We start from the raw sequence: 12,177 nt of genomic DNA on the forward strand, positions 1-12,177 counted from the left end.
AAAGGAAATAAAAAACAGGACTCAAATTCTTTCAAACCGAAGCAAATGGGGATCAGATCTCACCTTTTATTATTATATACTCTTATGTTTATATCAAAACGCATGTCTTAACTTAACCCACGTACCGTCGAGCTGAAACCTGTGTATTATCTTCTATCTTCGAAACTGTTGCCAAATTATTCAATATTACCACAAACGCTAAGAAAATAGTAACGTTATTTTATCCTTGAAAATGTAATCTTTTGAGATTAATTTTCACAGTATACTTTATTAAAGAGCCAATAAATTAGATCTATAAGAAAAATATATTATATATATAATAATAAATAATAAATATAATAATATCTATTAATATCTTAGGTAATTTTTATTTTCCAAGGAAACTTGAATTGGGCTATTCTTGCATCTTCTTTGTACTAACTTAAAAATGGAAATAGTGATGTTAAACAATGCTATTTTACGATAATCTCATAGAATTCTCGAGTCTTGGCTTATAAATTGCTATTGTTATATTTTAATCTAATATCATAAAATAATGTTTATTTTTACAGGAAAAGTAAATTTTGCCATTTAACTTTTGGTTCTCGCGGCTTTGAAGCACTTTGATTTAATATACTGGCAGTTGTGATGATGAAAGAGTGCACATCGCAAGGTGAAACAATTTAATTTATTACGCCGGCGGATGTATAGTGAGCGCAAAATAAGTTCTCCATTCTGAAAACGGGGCGTATGGGCTGTGTAGCTTATAAAACCGGCCAAGTGCGAGGCGGATTTGCGCACGAAGGTTTCGGTACAATCTCTATCCGTTTTATGGAAGCCCCCTTTTAATATTTATTTTATTCTGTTTTATTATCTGTCGTTATAGCTGCAACAGATATAAAAACCATCATGTCGCCGCTTCTGATTTGAGTACTTATTCTGCAATAGACAGTTTTGTATGATCGTGGTACACGCGGCATTATTTAAAGAAGCAATCAATTATTGCGTTCACATTTTACTACTGCATAAGTACTGCTTAAGAACGTTATGTTACCTAATTCTATTTCAGAACGTTGCAGGCTAAATGATCCCTAAAATTCTAAGTGGTCTCTACTTGAAATTTTTCGAATTTCACATTTTTCCAAATTTGTAGTTTGACGACTTAAATAAAATTAAACGAAGCCAAAAATTACTGCAATTTTGATATGGTATGGAGGTAGCTTTCACATTTTTTTCTGTCGAGAAAAAATTACTTTATCGTGTACAGTGGCTAGTCAGTTATTTAGAAATATGGTCAAGAATAACATCTTTTCCCTTCCGTCCGAGCTGCGACGCCGAGCGGTCGTGTTTTGCGTTGCGGGCCGTCACTAATACCTACACCGCCCGCTTTGTGAAGGTAAATTCTATCTCTCTTACGCAATGAACCCGACGAACGTAATAAATCGTTTGACACCGGACAACAAATGTAGCTCAGAGACCGATGTTACTGTAGACAGAGACCGGCCCCTGGCGTCATCAAGACCTAAACGTCCGCGTACAAACTCAAGTAACAATGGCAACGAATTTCTGGCTTTTAAAAATGAATTTATGCAAGCCCTGGACAGTTTAAAATCAGTTATAAATATGAAGTTCGCTGATATAGAAAAGTCCCTTAACGAAATTCAACTTTCGAATCAAGAGATTGAAAAGTCTCTCGAATTTGTCTCGGCCCAGTATGAGGACATGTCAATAAAAATAACTACGTTAGAAAAGGAGTGTTCTATTAATCGCGGCAATATACGCATTCTTGAAGAAAAAATTGAGGACCTTACCAGAAACTCAAAAAACTCTTACTTCGAGATCCGTAATGTTCCACGTTGTGATAATGAATCGAAGACTCTTTTACGTGATTACCTACTTAATTTGACTAAGGCGCTTTCAGTAAGCATTAATAGTACGGATATACGCGACGTTTATCGTCTTCAAGCAAACAAAAACCCGAACCCTACAATTATCGTGGAGCTTGCAAACCACTATACAAAGGAGGAAATTCTCAGAGCGGCTAGACTATATAACCAGCGGAATCCCAACAGTAAACTTAACTCGTTTCATATCACTGGCAAAACTGAACATACTTCACGACCGGCTTATATCGCAGAACATTTGACAAGCACTGCAAAAAGGCTTTATTACTTAGGCAGGCAGCTCACTAAGTCAAATAAGTACAAATTTTGTTGGACGAACAATGGAAAAGTATTTATGCGCAAAGCAGAGGGCTCCCCGCTTATTCAGATCAAAAGTGAAGAGCAAATTAAGCAACTCGAAACTGCTGATTGACTACACAAGCTATTATCATTTAACACGGGGACTCCAAATATAATACGATATGCCACTCTATACTTCGCTCATAGATTAAAACTCATTGGTTCACTTACTATATTTGTTATTCGAAACATTTTATTACACTACCGTCAAACTTTGTTATTTTTTCTTAAGTTATCTTTTTTGTACTTGTTTTACATTAGTTATAGATACCTACTTTTTTTGCTAAACATTGTAATAAATATACACACACACATCGGTTTATGTTACTGTTTTTACACACTTTTCATTCTCAAATTACTAACACACTACCTCTTATACATTACAAATATAAAAATGCATTGTATATCACTACCAGCATTCACCGACTCAACTTACAAATATATCTCAATATATATGTATAGCACAAGTACACGTGCTAAAATTTATTTCATGACAATAAGTGGTAATATTGTCAAACTTAATATCCTTAGCGATTTGTTCATCTTATTTTTACTAAAGATTTATATCTTAAAATGGACTACTATTATACAGGCAGGTACATACAGGCAGTTACAATATAATACATTTTTACACTCAAATCACACATCCTTAACTACAATTGCACCCATTCACAATTATAACTGGCGCGAATATTAATAATCTAATATCAGAGATAGAAACATTTAACGTTGCAACACCATATTTCAAATGTGAACCCGAAAAATGTCTGTCTATAATAAAACAGAAAAACCATTACCTAAAAATCATAAGCTTAAACATACGGAGTATTTACAAAAACTTTCTTCAATTTGAGACTTTACACCAAAGGCTAAAATTTGACTGCGACATTATTATTCTATCCGAGTGCTGGCTTAATCAAAACAAAACACCTCCACAACTCCGTAATTACTCGATTCACTTCACCTCAAATAACCGTAACCAGAACGACGGGGTTGTTGTTTATTTACGTGAAAACTTAAATTATGACGTCATCGAGCCATTATTTGAAGGAGCGAACTGCTTAGTGATAAAAAATAAATGTGACTTAGCTATAATTGCAATTTACAGATCCCCATCATTCTACAATATTGATAGCTTTTTGAACTCACTAGAACAAACATGTTTAACTTTGAAGCATATTAAAAACACTGTTATAACCGGAGACATTAATATTGACATAAAACTTTCAAATATCTTAAACAATAATGCCTCTCGTTACCTAAACTTAACTTCAGAACTAGGTTTTTTACCTGGTCATACTCATCCTACTCGAGAGTTAAATTGCCTTGACCATGTCTTATTGAAATCAACATCGTATCCCCCTATTTTTATTCTTGATACGCACATTACTGATCACCTCCCTACATTACTTTGTATGGAAACAGGACGTCCAAAATCAAAAACTGTACGCTCTCAAACTAAAACAAATTGGGACATGGTGGCGGCGGATTTAGAAAATATAGACTTTTCGGTCAATCAGGGATCACAAGATCCTGACACTTTAGTTAACAATTTTATTAATACTATTTCACAAAAAATTCAAGTACATACTGTTCAGGTCACATTAAGTGGTAAATATCGACCACTCAAACCATGGATAACCCCTGGTTTAGTAAGATGCATACGTAATCGTGATAAGCTCCACCGTAAAGCCCGCAAAACTCCAAATAATGAAGTTCTTAATACAACATATAAAAGGTATAGAAACTTTTGTAACAGACTGACAAAAAAGCTCAAGGCACTTTACGAACAGTCGGAGATACAAAAAGGTAGTGGTAACTCGGCCAAGACTTGGCAGTCTATCAAAAGAATAGCTGATATTTCTAATAAAAAACACAATTCAAGTCAGCTTTTAACAAAAGAAGGAACCCCTATTGACTCTTTGAATACAGTTAATTCCTACTTCGCGAATGTTGGCAAACACTCAGTTGAGAATATTATATCTTCTCTCCAGGGTCGTAATACTATGCCTATCGTTCCCAACAATTCCATATGTGTTAATTCATTTGTTTTGTTACCCACAGACGAATCAGAAATTGAAACAATAATACAAAATCTTAAAAACGATTGTGCCACGGGTTGGGACAATATTCCTTCATCACTTTTAAAAAGGATAAGACACAGGATTGTTCCAATATTAACATACATTTTCAATCTTTGCTTCGAAAAGGGCATTTTTCCTAAGGCACTAAAAAGAGCGATTATTCATCCGATATTCAAGGGCGGGGACAAAAATGTTGTGAGTAATTATCGCCCAATTTCGGTTCTGCCAGCCCTCTCCAAAATTCTTGAAAAACTTATACATACAAGACTAAATGAATACTTAATCAATTACCAATTAATATCAAACAACCAGTTTGGCTTTAGGGCTGGCAGGTCAACAGAAGATGCTGTTATTAAACTTGTCAATCTTGTCTCTAATAATCTTGATCGTAAACAAAAATGCCTATCTATATTTATTGATCTAGCCAAGGCTTTTGACACCGTTTCTGTACCCTCCCTTTTACAGAAATTATACTCGATTGGCATTCGTGGCACATCATCAAATCTTTTTAATAGTTACTTGACCGGCAGAGTACAAAAGGTTCAAATTGATAACAACTTTAGTGATGACTGCTCTATACTTTATGGAGTGCCCCAAGGTAGTATCCTTGGTCCGACTCTCTTCTTGATCTACGTAAATGAACTATGTCAAATTAGCCTCAGGAACGGTAACATCTTTTCATTCGCAGATGACACAGCCATCGTATTTCAGGGAGATAGTTGGGACGAGGTATACTCGGTAGCTCAAGTAGGCCTTCAGAATGTAACTGATTGGTTAAAATTAAATTTATTAACGCTTAATGTAAACAAAACCAAATATATAGCATTTTCCATTTCACCGAGGATAACCTTACCTCAAAATACTCTTAAAGTTCATAATTGTGATAACACTCAGTCTGTCACCTGCACCTGCCCACAAATTGACCGCGTAGAAAGTATCAAGTACTTGGGAATCATACTTGATGAAAAGTTATCGTGGATTCCACAAGTACTTCACCTGGTTGGACGCGTTAGAAAACTAGTATGGGTTTTTAAGAAATTAAGGAACATAATTAAACCGGAATTGTTGAAAACAATCTATTTTGCCCTTTGCCAATCCATCCTCTCATACTGCATATCTGTGTGGGGAGGAATCGGAAAAACGCATATAATTCATCTTGAACGGGCCCAGCGATCGGTTCTTAAAGTCATGGGTCATAAATCCTACCGTTTTCCAACTCACCTACTGTATGAATCCTATAAAGTCCTTACAGTACGTCAACTATTCTTGTTGTCCATTACCCTCAAGATCCATTCATCCCTTACATTTGACCCCACATTCCCCGCTAACAAACGCAGAAGCGACATTGTTTGTCGTATCATTTACAAGCCTCGAACATCCTTCTTTAAACACCAACATTCATTCTTAGCTCCCTATATATATAACAAGATCAATAAAAAATTAAATATCTATCCTATGACTAAATATCTAGCTAAAACGAAAATTACTACATGGCTACTGCAAATGAGCTATGATCAAACGGAAGAGTTCATTCTATCAAATCTATGACACCCTGTAGTACGTACGAGTATCTATAATATACACGCACACGCACACACACCCACCCACACACACACACACACACGCCCACACACACACACACACACACACACACACACACACACACTAAATCTAACGGAACATTTGTATAATTGCTGTACTATAACTCGGAGGTGGGCGGTGGTACATGCAGCACAGTTTTTACTATTGCAGTGCCACCCTTGCTAGTATTTTAAGTGCCATTGTAACTGTTCCAAATAAAGATTTATTATTTATTTATTTATTTATTTTGTCACTGCGAATAACTTCTTATATTTTACAATATATTTTCTGGCAATATCAAAGGCTTACCTAATTAATTAGTATAGACGCGCGGTAACTTCGGAGCTACAGCGTCGAATTATAACGAAACCCCAATTAAAAGTGTCACAGTTCTGAGATTCGCTTTTATGTAACAAAACGGAACGGGAAAAATTATATTTCCCACTACATAATTTTGTATCTAGACTTCTAGAAAGCTTTATCGTAATCTTAGGTAATATTTTTTATAAGCTGGCAAATTAATCTTTGAGAAAGTCATGCACATACACGATGACTTTTTTTCTTTCACACCGACGACGCGACCACACAGCGACGAGAAATTCTAAAGACTAAAATATTTTAAATAGTAAAAAATTCAAAATAGATATGACTCACCGAAGACCGATAAGGTGACCACCACCGTTCTAAGGATGACGGCCGATTAGCGCAGTTTGCAGCGACCCTGCTTTCTGAGTCCAAGGCCGTGGGTTCGATTCCCACAACTGGAAAATGTTTGTGTGATGAGCATGAATTTATGTATATTATTCATAAAAATATTCAACAGTCTACTGAGTACCCATAACACAAGCTACGCTTACTTTGGGGCTAGAGGGCGATGTGTACATTGTCGTAATATATAAAAAAATATATATATATCATTTTTATCCCCCAACGCAAAAACGACGGGGTTTTATAAGTTTTACGTTTCTGTGTGTGTGTGGAATCGTAATTCCCAAACCGATGATTGTTCTACTGTTTTTAATCCGACTATTTTTTGCCTCCTGCATAGAAGTTCGTTCATTGAGCGTAAAAAAAGGATTAATCAACAAACGTCTTAATAATATACAAAAGATCACAAACTCACAAAATATAACTCTTTAAAATATTGGTATGAACCATAGGGATGTTTAAAGCTAGTGAAATAAAAATAAAAAGTAAACTGTGAGAAGATTTTAGAAATATACTTATTAAAGAGAAACTACTTGTTTTGTTTGTTCTTTTCATATAATAATGCCGTTAAATGACTTACCCGATCTATTTAAAAGAAAAGTTAGTAATAAATGGAAAACGTCGCCGTTGGTTTACATTTAATTTCCGCCGCGGCTTCAGAGCCAGTTAAATGAATGCAGTAACAAGTAGTCATAAGAAATTTAAACAACTCTTGCTATTTTCTATGCGATTATATCACAACTTCGAAATAATAGAATATAATATAATATAATAATAGAATATAAATAACGAAACCGAGTTAAACATCGAATTTTCAAACTCTTCGTCTACGTGCTCTTACTATTTTACCTGAGCTGTACCTAAACGATGCGATGTAGCGATTCAAAAGTAAGGTAAATCAATTAATCTAGATCGTAATTTCAAAACTGTTGATACTCTGTCTGGTTTTATAATTACTTAACGCTTCCTGCGGATGTCGTACGAAGCGATTAAGGCAATAAAACTGAGAATGGGCCGCAGCGTCCTCTAATAAATATTTTCTATTTCTTTTCTATTTCTATTTCAATTTCTGTGTTACTTCTACCATCAAATGCGAAAACTAAACCGTCTGCTGGAATTAAGGGCAAATCCTGAGATCTTTAGTCGAGCAGTGGACTAATATGGAATTATTTGGAACCATCATTAAGTGCATTTTTAAGTACATTTCATAGTGTATCCTAATACATAATGTTTTTTTATTGTCTGACATCCGATTTACAGCAACTGTAAGCAATATTCAAAATAATTAATATTAAACAATTCTGCAGTCAGGAATTGGGAAGCAACGGATCAAATTAAGTACCCATTTGTTTTTTTTTTTTTGCTATATGAAACGATCGTTATTTATTGAATTTTTTCGGCCACCGCATCGCCCCGCTGGCGCCGGATGTAGGATGCTTCTTAAACACCAAACTAATAATTTTACACTCTTAATATTTTTATTATTGTTGTTAATCTTTTTTAATCAGACAGGTTAACCGGGTCACTGTTGTACGAAAGTAAAAAAGTCACCGTAAATATTTGAATTAGTGGGATCTAAGTTGGTGAATAATTTTGTTTTTTTTTATTTATTAGTTAAAATTACATTTTTATTCATCATAATTACGGAGGTAATATTTATTGATGTTTAGTCGCATATAAAACTCATTGATGATATAAAAAATTGTATTACTCTTTCTCTACATGCATACTCTTTAAACTTATAATGAGGTAAAATTCGAATATAAAAATTTCATTTTCATATAAACTAAAAAACCCGCGTGGGAAATATTGGATTATCAGCTTAAAAGCGATGTGCTACGATCAAGTCTATTGAAAAGTAGGTTTATACATTTTCAAAATAATATTCTATTTAAGTTAAAATGTAACGGACACTGGTAAATTACGAAAATCCTGTTTTTACTTATGTAATTAATTCGCGAAGATGTGCCTGAAGGCAGTTTTGTGGCGTCTAAAGCTCCGAATTATAACGAAACCCTAATTAAATATGTCACGAAGGCTTCACAGTTTCCTTTATACAAAAGTCATCCAAATATATATTAAGTAGTAGTACAGCATTCTATGGGCCTCATAAAAAGTCTCAGAGTCACTCAGCGGGCGATGGAGAGAGCAATGCTCGGAGTATCTCTACGCGATCAAATAAAAAATGATCAAATAAAAATCCTGTGAAATTTATTCACAAACGGCGGAAGTGCAACTTCTGAAAAGTAGCTTACGAGAGATTGAGGTGGATGTTGAGTATCAGAACTATTAGGATAAAATATGTAAGGTTTATTATTTAGTTTCCATGGTAACTAGAATAGGTAAAAAAAATGTATTATGTTTTCTATCTCACTCGGTCCTATACATTTATGTGTTTGTTTCTTTATCTAGATATTATTCGGTTTCCTTGGTAACTTAAATAGGAAAAAAATAGATAAAATAGTATGTATATTTCTGTCTCATTCTTTGCCGGCTTCATCCTACACATTTTTGTATTTGTGTCTCTTAACTGTCGTTTTTTCCGTTTCATCCGGTTTAAAATCAAAACGATTCTAAAGAACATCACTAATGTGGAGATTCGTAAAAGAACCAGAGTTACCAACATAGGTCAACAAGTCGCGAAGCTGTAGTTGCAATGGGCGGGCACATAGGAGAAAGGATGGAGTGCTGGAAATGACGAGGTGCTGGAATGGCAGCCCCGAACTGGTAAGCGCAGCGACAGCGCAGCGACCCCAAACGAGGTGGCCAGACGACATTAAGCGCGTCGCAGGTAGCCGCTGGATCCAAGCGGCACAGACCCGTGGAATTTGGAACTCCCTACAAAATACCTATGTCCAGCAGTGGACGTCTATCGATTGATATGATGATGCTGCTGTCATCATCATTTTGAGACACAGCTTGTCCGGGGAAAAACTACCACCTTACTTCTGCAACCGTATTGCTGTGTTCCGGTCTGAAGGGCGTGGTTGCCGGTGTGATTACATTTACATGAGTCTTAACACCTACGCCTCGGGTTGATTGAACAGGGCGTTACTTTACAGAAAGTGTTCCTTTCACGCCCTGCAAAGTGTCGCTTTGTTTATCATCATCACATTAATCCATTACCGGCCCACATAAGGCCTGCGTCTCCTTCCAAAATGAGAAGGGCTTAAAGCCTTAGTCCGTCACTCTGGCCCTGTGCGGATTAGTGGACTCCACACACCTTTGAGAACATAATGAAGAATGCATGGCATCTAAGGCATGCAGGTTTACTCACGATGTTTTCCTTCACCGTTGAAGCAAGTAATATTTAAATTACTTTAAACACACATAACAGGGTTGTTATGATAAAGCCTTAGTCCACCACGTTGGCTCTGCGCGGATTGGTGGACTCCACACACCTTTGAGAACATAATGAAGAACTCTCAGGCATGCAGGTTTACTCACGATGTTTTCCTTTAGCGTTGAAGCAAGTCATATTTAAATTGCTTAAAAAGCACATAACTTAGAAACAACTTAGAAACATTAGAGGTGCGTGCTGGGAGTCAAAGTGCTACCCACTGGGTTATCACCGCTTTGTTTATAGACGATAGGTATCTGCTTGTAACGTCTTTTGCACGCCTCATAAGCGAAGCGTTGAGGTTGTGCTCTACTCTCGACATTTCAAAAAAAGCAGTTTTCTCGAAACTGAAATTGATTTTTTGTTATTTATATTGCACTTACAGGTTATTTTGAGTACACTAATATCAAGTCAAATAATTTGTCAGGCACATAAAATACATTTCAATAACAATTTTTATGTTTAACATAGTAAATAATAACATTAAACATAATCTTTTTTGGACGTCCGTGTATGGACGGGTGTATGTGGCATCAAAATTGGTCGAAAAAATGATCGTGTCGGAATAATTTTTTTTTAATTATCTAAAGTAACACACGACATAATTTCTTAGTTAATATGAGCGTTCAATTCACTGTCGTTAAATTTCCATGTAATTATTCTAGCTAATATTAATTGTAACTTTCAATGTGCAATCATTATGACATTCCCGTGTCTTGTTTACAAAAAATGAATAATAATTAATATGAAAAAAAAATTTGTAATGAGCATTGAAAGTTTCAGTTAAAAAAAATTCAATTTTATTGTGAAAAAAATGAGATTATGAGGCGTGCACTTTTGGATTTTCCAAATTTTTTTTTTTTAATGATTTCACTTCATGCATACAAAGAACAGATTTAACAAAGTGCCGCTTTGCGACAATCAACCGGAGGTGTTGGTTTTAGGTTCATATGCCTTTTATTACACCGGCAACTACAGCAATGCGGCTTGGCGGCAGAAATAATCCTTGCCGGTACCTACATAATATTTGATATCCTTCATTGCATATATACTTATATTTTTTACATCCTTGTGTTTTTATGACTCTCATTTTACAAGTATTGTTTTGTATTTGTCCCTACTTAATATTATAAATGTCAATGTAAGTTTTTTGGTACGCTTTCACTCAAAAACTACTTAACCGATCCTCATGCAAGTTTGTACACATATTCTGGGAAGTGTTAGAAGTAATATAGGATATTTTTTATCCCGACGGTAAGCTCGGTTCCTTTGGGAGAGGGTATGAAAGTGTTTGACGATTTTACACTATAACTACAAATTATAACCGATTTTAAATAATTATTTTTGTACTAAGTATAGAGGTTATAATATGTGTTTAATTTTGCCCAAACTTTGTGTAGATCTGAATGTGGTTGGAGATAGAGGACAGAACTCCTCAGCGGACAGCAGCTAACCCCTCATTAGGCTTAGCGATACTGAATACTTTAATTTTTTTTAGAACTATAACTAAATTGAATGCCACATCAAAAAACAAAATCAAACGCAGACGAAGTCGCGGGCAACAGCTAGTTATAAAAATTTATGTAATTAATGACAATTTTTTTTTATGGGTAAATGATTTTTAGTTATAGTTTGCTGTTCTACCAGGTACCCTTGTTTATATACAACTTATCGGCGGAAACCTGCTATTAGTTTTAAGACAAGCAATTTATTAACTATTTAGTATTGTTGGTTTCAAATAAAAAAATAGAAATATGCACCACTACCTATTTTCTGAATTTGTTTTTTTCGCCATTGCCTGGAAGAAATCGCTATTAAGCGATAAGGCCGCCGAATTGTATACGTTGTTTTGTTATTTTTTTTTTAATGTACTTTTTGTGACGTGCAATTAAAGTATATTCATTCATTCATTCGTACACTAGTTGTTGTAAAACATTAATTTGAATCACGTACGTACCGAAATAACAAAGAATTTTCAGCATCATAAACTGCAGCGTACGGAACTAACATGTAAATAAATCTCCGTAAAATAATTCTTTTGCATAAACTACATTTCTTTCCGCAGTGTTTTAATAGAATCCGCCTCGTGCAGGACAGTCAAAGGTGCAATTAAAATAACGCTTCCACAAAAGTAGCTCGTATTTCTTCCACGGAAAATATAATTGTTTGCGCTCGCCACGTTTCATGCATAAAGACAATAACCTGATACGTTGCTTTTTGTATAAAGAAAATACAAAAGATT

At 35.0% G+C, this 12,177-nt stretch overlaps 1 protein-coding gene across 1 annotated transcript; it reads left to right on the top strand.

The window, feature by feature from the left end:
• The first annotated feature begins 1,398 nt into the window (after positions 1-1,398).
• LOC120633976 lies at positions 1,399-2,295 on the top strand. Its single transcript, XM_039904412.1, has one exon. The coding sequence runs from the start codon at positions 1,399-1,401 to the stop codon at positions 2,293-2,295; it is 897 nt and encodes a 298-aa protein (XP_039760346.1).
• Positions 2,296-12,177: the final 9,882 nt, after the last annotated feature.

This window comes from Pararge aegeria, chromosome 22 (genome assembly GCF_905163445.1).
Source record: "Pararge aegeria chromosome 22, ilParAegt1.1, whole genome shotgun sequence".
Taxonomy (NCBI): Eukaryota; Metazoa; Arthropoda; class Insecta; order Lepidoptera; family Nymphalidae; genus Pararge; species Pararge aegeria.